We start from the raw sequence: 20,689 nt of genomic DNA on the forward strand, positions 1-20,689 counted from the left end.
TCTGCTGGTCCCTGTCCACATTCCAAGAACATCCTTAGCCTTGCTGCTAGCCCTAAAGTTCCTCCTTCGTGCTTGGCTCTCTGCTCTCCTACTCCACAAACACAAAGATGGGACATCTTCTGTTTCCTTTGCTTGATGGTGGAAGCCCAGGGACAAGAGCTAAGAATACAGAAGATTCTCCAGCTCCTAGCAACCCGCCTTTTTGGCAGGGCCTACATGTGTTTAATTCAAACTTTCCTAAAATATACTCCTGGAGGGGAGCCAGATCTTGAACATTACATTCCAAACGTTTTCAAAATCTCAGAGTTGGAGGGAGCCTGTACCTACCAGAATTTGGATGAAATGCATTGGGCCCATGAGAGGGCTTTCAGGGAATACAAACATGGAAGGGAGACGTGGAAGAGGAGCAAGCTTTTGACATGGGAGAGGGCAGGGGGAGACAGGCATGCTGATAACTTAGGAGGATGACAGTAGGCAGCCCCTTCCAGACCTTGGAAATGAGGAAAATAGCACTACTTCCCAAGAGCAAAGTGACAAATGAGCTCACAGTTTTTTTGCTGTGGAATTCTCTAGCCCAGGGAGCAAAAATAGCATGGGTGTGTCCTGATAGGTTCCTAAATTTTTGCTAAAAAAAAAAAGAAAAAAGCATAAGTGAATAAATTAAATTAGACTCTCCATGAAAAAAAAATTAAATAAGTTGTCTGCATGGCCATCTCATGTTGCCCTCTTCCTCACTGAAAATGGCAGTAAAAATTACAAAGGAGGATTTTTTTGGCTACTCATCCGGCTCTCCTCTGTGGAGGGTACACTGGCTCTGGAGAATGAACCACATTCTCAACAGGTAGATGGTGCAATGGGTAGGGAGGTTTCTCAGATGTCCTTCAACCTCTCTGCTTTGACCACCCTCTCCCCAAGCAACTTTCTGGTGAACTCTGGATTTCTGAGAAACATCGTAAGGCATGTGTGCACTACAAAGGAATGCCCGACCCCATCCCCACCTTCCACAGACATTAAAAATGAATAATAGGTTGGGTGTGGTGGCACATACTTGCCCATAATCCCAGCAACTCTGGGAGGCTAAGGCAGGAGGATTGCAAATTCAAGGCCAGCCTCAGTAACTTAGTGAAACTCTGTCTCAAAACAAAAAACAAAAAGGGCTAGGGATGTAGCTCAGTGGTCGAGTCCCTCCTGGGTTCAATCCCCTGGACAGAGAGGGAGGAGGAAAAGGAGGAGCAGGAGGAGGAAAAGGAGGAGGAGGGAGGAAAAGGAGGGGGAGGAGGAAAAGGAGGAGGAGGAGGGGACTACAAGGAACAGAGAAGGAGAACTCGTCATCTAGTTTATGTACATGAACTTCTTGTAAGTTCAGAGGGCATCAGACAATCATTCAGGAACACAGTGAGGTCCACTGTACAGTCTCTGGGTAGTGGCAAGCTCACCAAGGTGAGGCCTCTGATCCTGAGAGGCCTTTGGGTAGATGTGTACCCAGGTTCCCTTTCTCTAGCTTTTTCCTTGAACAAAGGTGGGGAGAGGGGAAAAAAAAGAAATTTCCAGACAGAATGTATATGTCAGACAGGATTACTCTTTCTACCCTCCAACCATCCATTCTGGATCACTGCTCAGCCATAAAGGTTCCCCAATGTCTTGATTTACACTTCCCCAGATCAATGGCTACCAAGTGAGTATGCACACTCCAGACTTATGCAAGCTGACTTCTTTAATACTGGAAGAAAATATAATCATAGAAGATAATAGGAGTTCTTTGCACATTAATATTTATCTATAATTTTGTATTTTCTGGTTTTTATGTATAAGGTATGTATTAGTTCATTAGACTATATATATATATATATATATATATATATATATATATATTATACACACACACACACACACATATATATATATATATATAATGAGGCACACGCTCAAAATTTCTTTACTGATCAAGATGCATGATGCATGATCAAAAAGCTTAGAAACCACTATCTTGGATAACTCTAGAAAAGGGGGACTCTGGAAAAGAAAAAAAAAAAAACAGGCTTTATAGAAACACCATTCAGCATACCTAAGCATAAAATTCTATGTGTTATTTCACTAGAGCATCTCATCAGAGGTCCTCTATTCTGGCTGTGTATCCGAATCCCTGGGGAATCCACAGGAAGTCTATATGGCAGGTTTCTGTCCGGTACCCCCTGAATCAGTAGTGGGGCTCATGAGGCTGTGCTTTGAGCTGGCTCTCAGGGAATGCTTAAAAGTAGTCAGAGCAGAAAGATATTGTAGAGGGTCACTGAGGGTCTGGAACCTGGGGAAGATCCCAGGGGTGCCTGGTGGACTTTGGGGACACAAAGAAGCAAGGGCTTGGGCTCAGAGTCCTTTGGAATTCACCTGACCCCTGATTCTGCTTCCTGGGAGTATTCACCTCTGTCCAGCTTCTGGGTACTCTGCTTGTCCCTGTATCCAGAGGACTGCCCTGCCTGAGTGGACCAGGAGCTCAACCCTCAGAGTGGTGAGAGGCTGAGCCTTGGGAAAGGGGCCAAGGAGGCTGCTCGGCCACTTGGAGGCCCGACTAGAGGCGCCAAGAGAGACAGTGCAACTCCCCAGGGTCCAGGCCAGGCCAGTTCCCCAGGGCTAAGGGTTTCTGCAAAATATTTGAGTGAAAGCCTCAAGTAGCAGCTCTAATATAAATTTGCCCATTCCTAAACTGGGTATGTTTACCCTTCGCGATGTCATGGAGCAGGGATTGGGGGATGATAGGATGTGAGGTCTGGATCCTGAGCAAATGCTACTCACCACCTCTGATTAGGTGAGCCGTCTAACTGAATCACAAAGGCTCATGCTCAAAATTTCTTTGCTGATCAAGATACATGATCAGAAAGTGCAGACACCCCTGTCTTGGATAACCCTGGAAAAGGGGGATCCAGAAAAGAAAGCAAAGAGGCTTTATAGAAGCCTCCTTGAATTGACATAATAGGCAGGAGACGGGTCTGCCTCAACACTCCCATTTTATACACCAAAAACAAGCCAAGGGGGGCCAACGCCCTTGCCTAAGGCCAGTCAGTGAGTCTGGGATGGTGGGCAGCTCTCCACCCCCCCACCACCTATCGCGTGCTCCACCCCAAGGCCCCAGTTCTTAATGAAGTAGCACGCATGCGCCTCAAAGATGGGGTCCACGTTGTATTTACCTCTTGTTCCAGTTAGAGACATTCATTAAATGTTTGTCAGATAAATAGAAAGACCACCTTCTGGCACCTGGCTCAGCCTTAGAAAGTGAGGTGCAGGGCTGGGTCCCTCTTCACCCCTCCCACCTCCTCTAGCCTGCTGTGTGGACTGAAGCCCCTACTGCAGAGCCATCACTTGGGTTAGAACACCCCTTCTTTGACAGCCCCAGCTAAAATCACTGGCCACATCCAAAGGAAAGGATAACTAGGAAAAGAGCAATGCAGATCTCAGTAATGTGCCATCTGATCTATGATGAACAAGGACAGCTGTTGCAACAGAAAGCAGGAGAGATACAGCAAAGTCAAGTCACAGAAAAAGCAACTGTATGAGGAACATATTTCCTTAGACTCTGAAATTTGTGGTCTTACCTCTCAAGGTCTCAAAAATACTCAAATCTCTTCTGAGTTATGAGTGTATCTTTTGTTCTGTGGCCTCAAATCCTCCAAGGAAGGCAACTGCCAAAGTTCCTTTCATACCAGGCTTTCCCTTCTCCATAAGTCACTCATCCTTAGGGACACTTTACAGTCTTGTACTGGGGGGAATGAGTGTGTCCCCAGCTACTCACCACCTGCTCCCTTTTCATGGGGCCAGAAGGTCCTCCTCTCTGCAGGTCCCACATGCTCTATGACACTATTTTCAGAAGGACTCTCCCTGACTCACCTCAGCAGACAAATATACTAATGCAACTTTTTCTGACCTTCCTAAGATATTAGGCAACACCACAAGAAGGATTCGAAATAACCTTGGGCTTCTGAATACCGACCGCAGGCCACTCACCTGTATTTATAATCTCTGAAGCACATTTGATGAGCTTTCAGCTTAGAAATGAGAAGCCTGAGAATTTTCAGGAAGATGAAGAAATTAACCTTGAAAAAAGAAAAAAAAAACAGATGTGGGTAAGTAAAGGTGTGCTCCATAATGCTGTGACTATTGAGGGCACCTGGACGTGGCCATCCGCCCCTCATCCACATAAACCAGAGGCAATGTGGCAGTTGGTTGGTTGCAATAATTACTTAATCTCCACTACTCCAAAGGCCATCTGATCTGAAGGTCTAGAAGGGATTTTAGAAGTATCATTTAATAATTCTTCTGCTTAGTGAGGCCCATAGCTAAAGCCATCCAAGGTAGACATCTTCTTCATTATCATGAGCAGCATCAATCATCATCATCATCAACATTTATTGAGTACTTACGAGGCCAGGCTTTGGGCTAAGAACTTTCCATGGATTATTTTATTTAATCTTCATAACAACCCCTAAAGTAGCTACGACTATTTTTATCCCCATAATATAACAAGGAAACAGAGGCACAGAGGATAGGAGTATAATTTCTAAAGTTGTGCAGCTAGTCAGTGACTGAGCTATTGCTTCAGCTCAGATCTATCTGATAACAACCTTCCCTCCATTTAAACAGAATGCCACACTGCTGCTCATCTGTAAGAACCCCAGCCTGTCCGGGTATGGGGGCACGTGCCTGTAATCTCAGCTATTTGGAAGGTTGAGGCAGGAGGATCCCAAGTGTGAGGCCAGTCTCAGCAACTTAGTGAGAACCTGTCTCAAAATAATTTTTACTTATTTGTTTGTTTACTTATTTACTCATTTATTGTTGTTGTTGTTGTTGTACTGTACTGGGATTGAACACAGGGGCACTCTACCACTGAGCAACATCCCCAACCCTTTTTATTTTATTTTTATTTTTTTGAAGCAGGATCTCACTAAATTGCTCAGACTGGCCTCCAACTTGGGATCCTCTTGCCTCAGCCTCAAGTTGCTGGGATCACAGCTCAAAATTAAATTTTAAAAAGGGTCCGGGATGTAGCTCAGAGGTACAGCACTTGCTTACCATGTGTGAAGCCCTGGATTCAATCCCTAGCTCTGCAAAAACAATAACAGCCACAGAGAAAAACAAAACAAGACTCTAGTCCTGTTGGTGTCTAAGTTGAGGTCCTGCTGCCACATGAGGTTCACCGGTCAGAATATATTCCCCACTCCATAGAACACCTTTCTTAACTGTCCTAGATGGGACAAATCCAGCCCTCTGTTGTCCACCTTGGTAGAAATGGTAAGATGTACCTGCAAATTCCTTGACACTTCTCCCTTCAAAAGGCAGAGCCTAAATGTCCCCTCCTCCATGTGAGCTACATTTAATGGCTTTTGTGTAATGATGCAAGAGGAAGTGATGGTAGGTAACTGTAGGGCCCTCAAAAGAATGGTTTCCCCTGAAACACCCTCTGGGGGAAGCCAGCTACCGGGTTGTGAAGGTTCCAAGGCAGCCTGTGGAAATGCAGAGAGACCCACACCGGAGAATGGCATCCCTTGGCCACCAACCAGCGCCATTTGTCGGTGGTGTGTGTTCACCTCTTGGAGCCAATCCTCCACTCTATCTTTAGGTCAGCTCATGAGCCTCCTGGAGGTGCAGAAGAACAAGTGGTTGAGAATGTACTGAGTGTGGGCTTGGACAGCGAAAAGGAGGCTACAGAGGGAGAGAGGACCAACTGACACAGGGCCGTTCAGGGTCCTGCTAAGGAGTTGGAGTTTTGTTTTTGTTTTTGTTTTTTTCTGAAAGCAATGGAGAGCCAGTGATAAATTCAAAGCAGGCAAGTGACCTGGTCAGATTCGTACTTTGGCATTTCAGAAAGGTCATTTTGGCATCAGTGTGGAAAATGGATTGGATGAGGACAAGAGCGGAGGCCACCAGGTGGGAGGCAGTTTCAGAGTTCCTGGGAGGGGGAGACGATGGAGAGGTGAACCTGATCTGCTGCTCTGCTATTTCTGAGATGGAGAAGGGTGACTGGTTTGAAGTTACTAGGAGGCTTCAGTCAAATGAGCTTCCTAACTGGTTGGATGTGAAGTCAAAGATAACCCCAATGTTTCTGGATCTCAAATGTGTGGTGGTGCCGTTCACCAAGAGAGGGAGCACGTGAGGGGGGAAGAACGTGGGTAAGAGAAGTCCAGTCGTTCTGAACATAAGAGATGCCACATGCAATTAGATATTTGTTTGCACCTCCGCAGAGAGGTCCCAATCAGAGCATGAAGCCGTTAGAGTAAAATCATTCAGGGAGACTCTACAGTGGGAGATAGGGATAGAGGGTTAAGAGACTATCCTTGTTATGAAGGGAACTATGAAGGAGGTGCTGACAGCAAGAGACTGAGACCAAGTAGCTAAGGAAACCCTGCTCAGCGGCCCACGTCTGTGATCCCAGCGACTCGGGAGGCTGAGGCAGGAGGATCGTAAGTTCAGAGCCAGCCTTGGAAACTTGGCGAGACCCTGTCTCAAAATAAAATTTTAAAAAGGGCTAGGAGCATAGCACATTGGTAGAACACTCCTGGGTCTAAACTCCAGTTGGAATGATCCACATAAAAGAGGCATCGGAAGCCCACGAGGGGAAGAAGGTTTTAAAGGCTATATAGAACTTAGCAACAAGGGTCTCACTAAGGAAGCAAGGCGGGATGCTTTGTTTTTGTTTTTTTAAATGAAATTTGGGGAGATCCTGTCAACCCTGTTTAAGAGGTTTGTATGTAGTAGCAGACTCAGGATACCAAATGGAGACCATGATGCTCCGTGGTTTTTTTGTTGTTGTTGTTTGTCTGTTTTTGTTTTTGTTTTGGCAGGGATGCAAGAAATTTTTGATGCAGTTGTTATTTTAAGATTGAAAGATTTAGGGGGCTGGGGTTGTGGCTCAGTGGTACAGTGCTCGCCTAGCATGCACGAGGCACTGGGTCTGATCCTCAGCACCACATAAATGTAAAATAAAGATATTGTGTCCACCTAAAACTTAAGAATAAACATTTTTAAAAAAAGATTGAAAGATTTAATAGCGTCTCCATTGCAATGGAGAAGGAGGCCATGGAAAGGGTGATCAGGTGACAATTAATGGGACAAAGTCTCTACAGACATTGATCCTGCACAGGACTATTGTCCCTGTTTTAGAAATAAGATCGTTTGACCACACACTGAAACACAACCTACAGAACCTAACCTATACCTGCTATCACCTGCTCTACCAGCCTTAGGAGAATTAATGCTTAAAGCTAAAAAGCTCACTCAGGCAAGCAGCTATTTATCTAATCCGTAAGCCAACAGGAATGATGGAATTTCCCAGCCAAAGGATATTTAGTAAAAGAAAATTTAAATACAAACTAAATGTAACCAAGTAATTTATCCCCTTTTAATGGGGATCTCTGTTTTTCATCATAAAGAGAAAAACCCTGGGTGCCTGGCTAAGTGATTTGTTGAACGCAGACATTTTTCTTACAAAGCAAGCTTCAACAGCCGGGAGACACATCTCTCAACAAATTCAGTCAGGAAGGTCTCCTTGGAAAGGAAGGGTCGAGTCAAGGACAACAAGGACGCTTTGTACTTGGTGTCTTCCAGAGACCAGACAAGAGAAAGTGAGCATCCACCCACAGGCCGCAGGGAGGAAGCACTTCCTTACTGACAGGAGTAAAGCGCCATCTTGGGTTACCATGGAGACTGCGCCTCTAGGCTTCCAAGGAGACAAGAGTCCACCATCCGATTTGGCTGATGCTAGTCTTCATTTGTGCATAGTGAGAAAGGACCTAAAGGAGGAACTTTCTCAAGAACCAAGCCAACTCCTTTAGGATTCTGTGACCAGGTAAGGGGCACTTAGGACCTCAGAAATACAAGGCTCCCTTCCAGGTCCCCCACAGTACAGCTGTCCTCCCAGATATAACATTCTTGGTGGCACTTTTTTGGTAACCCAGAATCTGTGCACAGATCTGTACCTCCAGGTTGGCTGAGGTGATTGCCAGCATAGTAGGAGCTCAGGGGCAGGCCTCGGGTACCCCTAAAACCTCCCACCTCCCCCCCTCCAAGTCCCTGTTCCTCTGACTTGCCATGTAGACTAAATGCCTACTTTTAGAGCTGCTCCGTTAGGCCAAACCACATCTTTTCCAAGAGCTTTGCTAAAATGTGCATGTCCCATAGAAGAGAGGGAATGACTGGGGGAGGAGAGAGGAAATCTTTCTCTCATTCCTTCATTCATTTTTTCCAAAGGGGAAGACTTCAATAAATTCCTATGATCTGATTTACAGTTTACGTCCACCATGTCAATCAGAAGACGAGATGCAGAAAAGCTAAGAGGAGGATGGGACAGGGCACGGCATGCAGGGAGATCCCCCCAGAAACCTGGGGCAGCTGAAAATCCCAAGTTCCTAGTGGGGCATAGGACCTAAAAAGAGAAAAGGCCAATGAAGACTGATTTTACCAGTTTCTCAGTTTTCCCAAGTTCTTAGACTATCAGAGGAGATTCAATGAGAGCGAGTGATGGATGGCTTTAACTTCATGAGGTCAACAGAGAGTCCCATTCAATTTGTTGACACACACACACACACAAAAAGCTATTTAATAGGTGTTCAGTCTGGCCAGTCTCTGAATTCCAAGGATAAGGATATGGGTAGAATGTAATCATTCTATAAGACTATTTTTGGTTTTTTACAGAGAGTAAGTATATTTGTTATAGAATAATATTTGTTATATTATTATGCTTATAATTGTGGGGAGCCATTCTGACACGTGATTGGGTGACTCCCGTTAAGGGCCTGAGGCACTCTGGCTGTGTCGGAGTTATCCCGACCCTTTCCTGATGAGAGAGCCCATCCGTGTGGGGGTGTGCGTAACCACTGACCCTGGAGACCCAATCACTGACCCTGACCTTGGAGTGCAGCCCCCCCTCAACCTTCATTGGATGGAATTCTCCCCTGAATCTCTTGTCCCCCCAAATAAAAGGCTGCTCCCCGGCGTGTTCGCTCTCTCTCTCTCTCTCTCTCCTGCTAGCCCAGAGTAATCCTCGCTGCCCTGCTGGGCGGCTGGAGGCAGGGAAAAGAGGCGAGCCGTCTTGGACCTAGCATTAAAATAAGGTACTGTCTGTGTGTTTTATTTTGATCTCTTCTAACTAACTGAATGCCAGAACCTCATTAATGAAACCACTGCGCAGGCCGCGTGGTAGAATTGGCGCCCAACGTGGGGCCATTCTGAATTAGTTAGATTGAGTGGGAGCGCACGCTAAAAAGATTAAGGGAAAGAAATAAAGAGAAAGGAAGATAAGGAAATAGAAATAAAGAAATAAAGAGGAAATAAGGAAGATAAAGAATAAAGAGAAAAATAAGGAAGAGGTGACATTTGGGTCACAAAAGTAATAAAGAGGATAAGGAAAATAAGAAATAAGATAAGAGAAAGGAAAAAGTGACATTTGAGTCACAAAAGTACCGGGAGATATTGAAGGAAAGAGACGTTAATTTACTTAAAATGGGAAATTCTACTTCTTCGGATAAGGAAATGTATCTAACTATTTTAGACAGTATAATTAATCAGAAAGGAAAACAGATAAAGAAAACTCAGTTATTGCAATTCTTAAAGATTGTAGGTGAATATTGTCCTTGGTTTTGTGACCAAGAGTCTCCAAATTTACTTACTTGGGAGAAATTAGGAAGAAAGTTACAGAGAGTTTGTCTTTCTACTGAAATACCTGGAGGCATAGAGAATATACAGAAAACTTGGACAGCCCTAGAAATTTGTCTCTTTGAATACATGGACCAGAGTCCGTGGCCACCAGAAGAGCTTCTGAGAGGTATTCAAAGAGCCATTAGGTCTATTCAAATGGAAAATCAGCCTGAAGCTAAATTAATTTCCTTTCCTTTGAGCCGTTTTAAAACAAAAGCGCTAGGAGCTAAAACAAAGGTTAGAATTGTGCAAGCTAGCCCGCAGACAGATTGTACAGAACAGCATGATAAAGAAGAAGCATCTCTAATCTTGGAGAGCCCTCCAGAAGTGGTAACCAATCTTCCTGGAGAAGAAAATACAAAGGAAACTCCTAGCGGGGCTCAGGTTTCTTCTCAGCCACGTGAGTTAGAAACCCAAATTCCAAATGGCGATAGTACAGAGTCTGATAGCAGCTCACAGTCTGAGGAAGAAGAATTAGACATAGAAACTCAGGACTTAGAGAGAAATTTTAATAGATTGCATTTAGCACCACCTGCCCAAGCTTTTAAAATTCGGCCGATACCTGCTAGAAGGACCAAATTTAACAGGTGTGCTGAATTAAAGATGACTTTTCTTACCCCAGTTCAGCAAGGTATTAAGAAGGCTCAAGAAATGGGGGAGGATACTACTGGTTTTCACCTCTTTCCAGTTTTTGAGCAAACTAATGAACAAGATCAGAGAGTTAGAGTTCATGCTGTAATCCCTTTTAAAACTATCAAGGAATTGAAAAATGCATGTGAAACGTACGGCCCAAATTCGCCTTTTGTTCAGAGTCTAATAGAAAATATTTGCTCACAACCCCTTCGTCCTAGTGATTGGATTTTTTAGCCAGATCTTGTCTGAGCGGGGGAGATTACTTGCTTTGGAAAACTTACTGGACTGATTTTTGTAATGAACAAGCAGAAAGGAACAGGAGACAGGGCATAGAAACGCCAGTAACAATGTTTTTAGGGACTGAAGATTTTGCTGATTTAGAAAGACAGCTAAATTATGATTTTGTAGTGTACAATCAAATAACTGATTGTGCAAAACGTGCCTGGAGGCAAATTGTCCCCAAGGACCAGTCCAATTTAGTTCTTACCAAAATCAGACAAGGTGCCAGTGAGACTTATTCAGATTTCGTAGCCCGACTATATCAGGCTGCGAACAGGTCCATCGGGGACCCAGGAGCTAGCGAATTTATTGTTAGACAATTGGCTTTTGAGAACGCAAACAAAATTTGCCAAGATGTTCTCCGCCCCCATCGTAAGAAAGGAACAATTTCTGAGTATATTCGCTTGTGTTCTGACTTAGATTCCACTCAGTTGCAAACGGTGGCCTTAGCAACAGTATTAAAGGAAACTTTGGGGCCACAAAATTCAGTTCAGAAGTCCCGCAGCAAGTGTTACGTTTGCGGAAAACCCGGTCATTTCGCCTACGAATGTCGCCAACGCAAATTTAGGTTTAGGGCTCCATCTACTGGCGATAATAGATATTGCAGGACTCGGCGCCACGTGGTTGATTCGGGTGGCGCGGATGAGCCCGCCTTCTCGCCACAAGTATTTCCTCCTAGCGAGGGGACAAAAAACTTCCGTTCGGCCCCTCCCCGGGCCCAGAAACAATATGGGGAGACGTCGCACAGTGTGACGTCACTAGCGGCGCCGACCAGGACAGTCCGCGATTTTTACCGGAACAGAGACATGGATCACAGACAGTTTTCTTAGGACCTTCAGAGACAGTTGAATTAGATCCTGAAACGGGACCAACACAAATCCCTACTGGGATTTTCGGGCCGCTTCCTGAAAATACTGTAGGTTTAATTTTGGGGCATAATAATTTAAAGGGAGCTATTGAAGTAATACCTGGTGTGATAGATTCAGAATTTAAAGGGCAATTATATGTTACTGTAAGATCCAATTATGCCCTAAGACTCACCCCAAAGGATATTTTTGCTCAATTAATATTATTGCCTTGTGTCTCAGAAAGGCACCTGCCAGCAGATTCAGTTTCTAAACCGCCGGACAGAGTATATTGGTCCCAGTTAGTGCGACAAGAACGCCCTTTATTAAAACTTAGAATTAATAATAAAAATTTCCTAGGAATAATTGACACAGGGGCTGATAGCTCAATATTGTCCAGCCGGTTTTGGCCCAGGACATGGCCTCTGCATATAGCCTCAGCTAACCTAGAAGGAATAGGAAAAATTTCACAGCCTGCTCAAAGTGCCAACTATCTCCGTTGGGAAGATTCTGATGGAAACAGTGGAATATTTAAGCCTTATGTGTTAGAGTCTTTACCAGCTAATCTATGGGGAAGAGATATTCTAGCCAAAATGGGACTGCTACTAGTTACCCCAAATTCTATAAGGTCAGTTGAAGAAATTAATCAGAGGTATTTTCCTGGAGATGATAGGGAAACCTTTCAGGAAAAATATCTGTTTACAAGCCAGTCTCCACGGCAAGGATTAGTAAATACTTCAGGACAAAATTTTTATTAGGGGCACTGAGTACTTCCCCGATCCTTAAGACAGCTGAAAAAAATTACGTGGCTCACAGAAGAGCCTATTTGGATTTCTCAGTGGCCCATCTCAGGGGAAAAGCTTAAAATAATTCATAGATTAGTTGAGGAACAACTTCAAGCTGGTCATATTGAACCAACACTTAGCCCTTGGAATACACCTATTTTTGTTATTAAGAAAAAGTCAGGAAATTGGAGATTACTACAGGATTTAAGAGCAATAAACCAGATAATTCAGCCTATGGGATCATTACAGCCAGGACTTCCCTCCCCCACAGCCATTCCTTTAGATTATAGCTTGATGGTAATAGATTTAAAGGACTGTTTTTTCTCTATAAGGTTACATCCTGAAGATTGTGAAAAATTTGCTTTCACTGTCCCCACAATTAATTTTAAAGAACCTGTTAAAAGATACTGCTGGAAAGTCCTTCCTCAGGGAATGCGTAATAGCCCTACACTGTGTCAAAAATATGTTGATCAGGCAATAGATCCCATTAGAAATAACTTCCCTGATGCATACATTATTCATTTTATGGATGATATATTATTGGCCCATGCTAATTCAGAAGTACTTTCAGAAATTTTTACTCAGTTAGAGACCTCACTTACAACTATGGGTTTAAGTATAGCTCCTCAAAAAATTCAAAAGGTATCTCCTTTTCAATATCTAGGTCAGATAATTCAAGGGAGTACAATCCGTCCTCAAAATCTTCAGATAAGAGTTAAGGAGTTACGCACCCTTAATGATTTTCAAAAACTATTAGGAGATATTAACTGGCTAAGACCATCCTTAAAGTTAACTACTTCTGAGTTAAGTCCTTTATTTCAGATATTACAAGGAAATCCTTCTCCAACCTCTCCACGTCAACTAACTTTGGAGGCCAAAGCAGCCTTAAGAAAAGTGGAAATTGCAATTAAAAATGCACAGCTTACTAGAATAGATCCTAAAGAAATAATATATTTATTAATATTTCCAACTGAACATACCCCAACAGGAGCCATATGGCAAAGATTAGGAGTTATTGAATGGATCTACTTATCTCATTCCCCTCAAAAAACATTAATTCCTTTTCATGATTCTACAGCTCAATTAGTGATTAAGGGTAGAACTAGGATTTTACAATTAATTGGATCTGAGCCTGATATCATAATTATTCCATTTTCTGTTCAACAGACTAATTGGCTTTTTCAAACTTCTAGTTCATGGCAGATAGCTTTTGCAGATTTCCCTGGCCAGATAGATAGCCATTATCCTCGTGATAAGATTGTACAATTTGCATCATTAACATCACTTATTTTTCCAAAGATTGTACTTTCCCATCCAATAGAGGGAGCCTTATCGGTGTTCACAGATGGTTCCAGCTCTGGTAAGGCAGGTTTCTTCAGCCGTGTTCACACAGAGGTAATACAAACTTCTTATACTTCAGCTCAAAGGGCAGAACTTCAAGCCCTGATTTTGGCCTTAGATTATTTTTCAAATGAGCCTATTAATATCTATTCTGACAGCTTATATGCAGTCAGAGTTACCAAAAATATTGAAACCTCAATTATTGGGTTTACTTCATCACAGGAGTTATTTGAATTATTTCATAATTTACAAAAGACAGTGCTAATGAGGAAGTACCCATGTTTTATTACACACATCCGTGCACATGCTAACCTCCCTGGACCTTTGGTTGCAGGTAATGATAATATTGATAAATTAGTAGCTTTTTGTCAACAGATGTCTTCATATGACTGTGCCCTAGCTTCCCATTCCTTGCATCATCAAAATGCTTCTAGCTTACGTAAAAAATTCAGTATTACCAGAGAACAAGCTCGTCAGATTGTAAGCCAATGTCCTAAGTGTCACACTCCATCTCTGCCATCAGGGGTAAATCCCCGTGGTTTAAAACCAAATCAAATATGGCAAATGGATGTAACTCATATTCCTCAATTTGGTAAGCAATGTTATGTGCATGTCATAGTGGACACTTATTCTAGATTTATTTTTGCCACAGCACGTACTAAGGAAAATACTCAACATGTAATTTCTCATCGCTTAGCAGCTTTTTCCGTTTTAGGGTGTCCTATGCAGATTAAAACAGATAATGCTCCAGCTTATGTAAGCTCTGCTTTTCAACAATTTTGCCAAGAGTTTCAAATTAATCATAAAACAGGAATTCCTTATAACCCCCAAGGTCAAGCCATTGTAGAACGGGCTCATTTATCTATTAAACTTCAATTACAAAAATTAAAAAGGGGGAATAAGATAATGACTCCCCAAAATAGCCTTAATCATGCCTTATTTGTTTTAAATTTTTTAAACTGTGACACAGAAGGTCACACAGCTGCTGAGAGACAAATGTCTCCCTCAGTGACAGGCCCATTAGGCAGAGTTCTGTGGAAAGATTTACAGACTGGTCAGTGGAAGGGCCCAGATCCGGTAATATCATGGGGCCGAGGGCATGCTTGTATTTTTCCAGAAGGTGCTTTTCGTCCTATCTGGGTGCCTGAACGTGCTATCAGACATGGAGGAGATAGAACCCAGACTCAAGCGACTGAGGATAGACACGGAGGAGCCACAACCCAGAAGGAGGAGATATCGGAAAAAGATGAAGAAAGACCAGATTGAACCAGCCGAGAAGCTGATTTCGTGGAAAGATGTGAAGAAATTGACAACCCAGGCTTCCCAAATACTTCGACGCCTAGGAAAGAACAGGACACCAGTCTTGATGGTAGCGACAGTAATTGCCCTACTGGGCTGTCAGGTAAAAGGGAATCAAGTAGACACTTATTGGACATATTTCCCAGATCCACCCCTGGTACACCCAGCTGTGTGGACTGGAGAATCTATTCCAGTATTTACTAATGACTCATTCATGATGGGAGGATTTACAGATGCTCATATTACTCCCAATCATGTGACTAGATTTAATTATTCTGGCTACAGTGCCCAATTACCTTTATGTTGGTCACGTGATAAACATGCTGGCTGTCTGAAAGTATCATTTGAAGAAAAGACAGCGATTGGTAAACCTAGACTGACAAATAATTCTATTTATGGAGACTTAAAACCTAATACTAGATCAATAATTAAGATGGGACTTTCCCATAACAAGCCAGTCATTTCTGCAAAACCTCCACCAGTACCCCACTGTCCAAATAGTTCTATAATTGAAATTGGCACCTTTCCTAAATGGATGGATTGTGTAAATACCTTTCCTGTACAACATAAGGTGTCTAAAGCTAGTGGGTATATTTTAGACTGGTCTCCAAAAATTGATAAGAGACAATTACGAAGAAATTCTGCTATGACACCTGCAGGATTTGTTAGTAATATTTTGACTTATAGTGAAGGAGGCATTCAAAGAGATATTTGGCGTTTAATTACTGCCTCAGAGTATTTACATTTTTCAGACAAACCTTTACCAAAATTTGTTGGCAAGAACTGTAAAGAGGGATCTTGCTATGGCTTAAGAGCCTGTGTCCAATCTCCTTATGTTTTAATTATTGGAAATGTAAAAGTTAGATGGATAGATGATAGGTATTTTGTTACTTGTAATAAGTGCAACCTAACCAATTGTATTTCTAGGTATAATGGAGGAAAAGGAGTGCTGATACTTCATCAGCCCTCTTTTGTTTTATTACCTGCTAATATTTCAGAGCCATGGTATGCTGATGCTGGTTTACAAGTCCTGCAGCAAATTCATGCCCAGCTAACAAGACCTAAACGTGCTATTGGAGTCATAATTGTTGGTGTCTTAGCACTGGTCTCATTTATTGCCTCAACCGTCTCTGCATCTCTGACATTGTCTCAGAATATTCAGCATGCAAAATTTCTTAATAATTTAGCTCAAAATACTTCCAAGGCTCTGCGTAATCAAGTAAATATTGATGAAAGGATTGAGACTAAGTTAAACGCCTTAGAGGCGACTGTTATTAACATTGGTAATGAACTTTCAGCCTTAAAATTTAAGGAAAGGCTTAAATGCCATGCTAATTATAAGTATGTATGTGTTACAGCTGCCAAGTACAATGCTTCTCTCTGGGATTGGGAGAAGGTTAAAAACCATTTATTAGGCATTTGGCAAAATAATAATAATAGCTTGGATATTCTGGAACTTCATCACCATATCCAAGACATTCAAAATAATAGAGCTGATTTTTCAGATCCTTCTTCTTTGGCTAACCAAATATTGAAGGAGTTAAATGGATTCAACCCTGGAAATATTCTTAAGCACTCCGCTTGGTACCTTATTGGATTATTCTCTTTGCTGTTAATTCTCTTTTGTATTGTAACTATAGGATGGCGAGTCTTCCAATCAAGAATCCGGGGACTCCAGAGAGTGAACCGCCGCCTCATTGTTAAGAATAAAAAGGGGGAATATGTGGGGAGCCATTCTGACACGTGATTGGGTGACTCCCGTTAAGGGCCTGAGGCACTCTGGCTGTGTCGGAGTTATCCCGACCCTTTCCTGATGAGAGAGCCCATCCGTGTGGGGGTGTGCGTAACCACTGACCCTGGAGACCCAATCACTGACCCTGACCTTGGAGTGCAGCCCCCCCTCAACCTTCATTGGATGGAATTCTCCCCTGAATCTCTTGTCCCCCCAAATAAAAGGCTGCTCCCCGGCGTGTTCGCTCTCTCTCTCTCTCTCTCTCCTGCTAGCCCAGAGTAATCCTCGCTGCCCTGCTGGGCGGCTGGAGGCAGGGAAAAGAGGCGAGCCGTCTTGGACCTAGCATTAAAATAAGGTACTGTCTGTGTGTTTTATTTTGATCTCTTCTAACTAACTGAATGCCAGAACCTCATTAATGAAACCACTGCGCAGGCCGCGTGGTAGATATAATCGCCATAAATATCCAAGTGGAGGACTCCAGTGCATCATGCCCAGACTTATTAGGCCTTGGACCCATGGTTTGGAGAGAACATCTTGTGGATTTGGTTCCATGGAATGTGTAAGGTTATCTTTGAAGGACTGAACTAATCAAGGCTGTATCTATGGGGGTAAGGGAGACTAAGACACAAGTCTTAGTCAATATGACCCAACTCAAAATGTACACTCAGGGATGATCGGTTAATCTAAGTAGTGAAGTCTTATACAAAAGGAGAGGTGGGAATTTTCCAATTTTTCTGTCTGGAGAAATACCCCCCCAAATACCTGGATTCTTTAGATATCACACAATGGACATTTTTGAAACATGAGAAATCTTATACTAACAGAGCAGCAAATGGAGTCTGCCAGTGTGTGTGGACGTTCAGCTGAGATGTATTCACTTCAACCCAGACACTGATCAGCAAAGGCAGGCTCAGCATGGGGATCTGGAAGGGGCCCAACTATGACAACTGGGCATGCTTACCAGGGAGCCTGGGATAGTAGACTCTCCTTGGTCCCAATGCTGTGTTCACCATGCAGGGCTGAATATTTCCCAGGAAACCTCTACTCTATGCTCAGAAATTATGGCCCAAGTTCAAATATGGCCAAGATAAAAGAATGTTAAGATCCTGAAATCTGAAATACCAAGTGCTACCAGCTCTGTCTATTATTATTATATCACTTTTATGGTATTTTGGTTTAAATTGAATATATGAGAGGTCACAAAAATTTTTTTCAACACAATAAAGATATGATGTTTGGCTTATGTCACAATCAAGTGCACTGTGGGGAGCTCTGCTCCATGCAGTCATCAAGGACCCAATCCTTCCACGTTGTGGTTCAGAGAATTCTCCTTTGGAGTTGGAGTTATACCAATTCGTATTGTTAGAAACTGCAGTGTGTGGTTACATATGACCAAACATGAAGGCAGATATTGATTCGGTCATTGTCTGATGGAACTTAGGATAATAACTATGAAATTCTGTATCTAGCACCAAGCCAAGCACAGAGAAGGTGCTCAGTGGATGCTCAATGGAAGAGGGTAGATAAGTGAGCCTTCAGTGCTGAGGAATCTCCATTCAGTAAGAGTTTTGATTACACAAGTCATGGCGGAACCTAGGCTGGATAATTCGCAAGCCTCCTAGACTGTTCTATTGTGCAGTCACTGGCCACTGGGTTTTCCACCTTAGCACCCCTGACATTAGGGATAGTAGACTTATTTGTTCTGCACATTATGAGAGGTTGTAATGCCTGGCCTTCACCCACTCCATGTCAGTAGCAAACTGCCCCTGCAACTTGTGACAACTAAAAATGTCTCCAGATAGGGCTACATAGCTCAGTAGAGAAACATTAGTCTAGTCCAATTCTGATTTTATAAATGAAGAAACAGAAGCCCAGAGATGTTAACTCACTTGGCGAAAGAATACATCACAGATCAGTCATGAAGCCAGGATCCCTTACTCCTAGATCAGCCTCTTCCACTCCACTATAAGGATTTTATTTTCCCTTTCATGTTTGATAGGACATACAGATTCCACTCTTCTGGAGGCCCTCAAATCAATGCACAAAATCCTAGACTCCTAGAGCTATATGGGCTGGGAAAGCATCAGGTTGAGATTCCTACCATACAGGAAAGACCTTTCTCTAACATTCATGTCAGTGTTTTTCCAGTTCATGATTAAATAAGTATCCTTTCCTTTGACCAAGAGAGAATTTTTTCCCCATTTCTATTCAAGCTCATTTCCTCTTCTCCATGCCTCTGTAGACACAGACAGTTCATAGGCCTGAGAATGACTGTGAAATGGTCCTTCCCAGGCATGTCTGTTGACTTTTGTTATTTGGGGCAATAGATTACTTAATGATTTGGTTTCCAAGGAGAAAGAGTTCACTAACCAGGCAGGTGTGAGGACTTCAGATGGACATTACAGGAAGAGGAACTATAAAAGCAGGGGAGAAGTGAAATACCAGATTGGATTTGGAGAACTTTGAGTTTCTCCATTTAAAGTAGAGTGCAGGGTGCCTGTGGCTGGGGAAGCAGACAGTAATGGCAATGATCACTATGCTAAGGAGTCTGAAACCCAACCTAGGGAAATAGTGACCGAAAAGTCAAAAGTAGAAGAGAGACTCCAAAATTTGACTACAAAAAGATCACTCTGGCTCTGATATGGAAGATGGATTGCAGGGGGCAAGAATAGAAGGAAGAGCAACCAAACGGAAAGCTTTTTGCAGAGGTCTTCACAAGAAATCCCAGAGGGCTGAATAAAAGCAGTGAAAATGTAATTAAGGAGAAGATGACTTGGAAGGATCTTTAGAGGAAGAATTGACCGGACTTGAAGTCTGAATAGATGTGGCAGGGAGAAAGAAGGCCAGCTATGAGAACACAAAAGTTTGTGGCTTGCTTGTCCAGATAGATGAAGGGTTCTCTATGTGGGATGAGCAGGAAGAGGAGAAGGTTGAGATGGAAGATAAGGGTCCACTGTGAACTAAGATGAATGTGGGGCCAATCATGACTGGACCTGTAGAAACAACAGCAGGCAAAGCTTATTTTATCCAAGGTGAGAAATAGAGTAGAGTCTCTTGTCCTGCTAGGAGAGAATGTCACTCTAAGAACGAAGAAGCACCAGGAGAAATGAGCATGCTGAGCAGCTATGGAAGGCTGAAGGGGTGAGTTCCAGGGCAGTAGTGAGCCCTACGTTACCTGCCCCTTGTCTCACTTCTCCACAGTCCTTTCTTCTTCAATCTCACGGTGAAGTCGGGGTCCCAGCACCCACCTCTTTCCTAGGTACCTACACCACTTCCCAGTAGCAAGGTCCAGATCCATCAGAATCATTTGAGAACTTTTGAAACTACAGCTGCCTGGTGTCCACTCCCAGAATTTCTGATGTTGTTGGTCTGGGCCACTGTGGTGTTTCCAAAGTACAGCCAGTTTTGAGAACCACAGCTGTGGACAAAGAGCTTCCCTAACTTTAGTGTGCATCCAAAACCTGGGGCGGGGTGGGTCTTGTGACCATGCAGAGTCTGACCCAATAGGTTGGAGTGGCGACCTGAAAATCTGAAGTTATGACAAACACAATAGAGTCTGGCACTGGTACTACTGGGTCACCCTTTGAAGAGCAAGGGTATAGCAAAGTTCTTTTCAACTTGGCTGCACATTAGAATCCCCAGACCATTGCTGAGATCAATGAAACAAAAGTATCTGGAGGAGGGACTCAGGCTAAAGGCATTTTTAGAGACACTCCAGTGATTCTAAGTTGGAGATGTTTTGAGAGGTATTGATGTAACTTCTAGAAGAGTAAATACTAAGGATACAGCTAGATGGAGCCTGAATCCATCATCGTGAGGACTACTGGCTTATCTCCTCCTTTATTCTTCTCTTGGACACATGGCCAAGAGCAGATGTTCCAAAAGAAGTCAACCACACAATCCGCTCATGGCACTGTGAGCCCTGCCTCCTCTGCCCCTTGTCCCACTTCTCCATAATCCTTTCTTCTCTAGTCACACTGTGAAGTCAGGGTCCCAGCACCCACCCCTTTCCTAGGTACTTTTTATCACTTCCCAGTAACATTTATCAAGTGCCTTCTACATACCAGCACCCATTCTAAGGACTTTGTGTATTT

General features: G+C 43.1%; 1 protein-coding gene across 1 annotated transcript in view; it reads right to left on the reverse strand.

The window, feature by feature from the left end:
- Positions 1-20,689, reverse strand: part of GLP2R (glucagon like peptide 2 receptor) — a gene marked incomplete at its 5' end in the record, with an annotated part of 87,196 nt that overhangs the window by 16,164 nt on the left and 50,343 nt on the right. The window contains 1 exon segment of the mRNA XM_081269939.1: positions 3,997-4,085. Coding sequence (XP_081126065.1) covers positions 3,997-4,085 — 89 coding nt within the window.

Source organism: Spermophilus citellus (assembly GCF_964194105.1).
Source record: "Spermophilus citellus genome assembly, chromosome: 17".
In the NCBI taxonomy this organism is placed as follows: domain Eukaryota; kingdom Metazoa; phylum Chordata; class Mammalia; order Rodentia; family Sciuridae; genus Spermophilus; species Spermophilus citellus.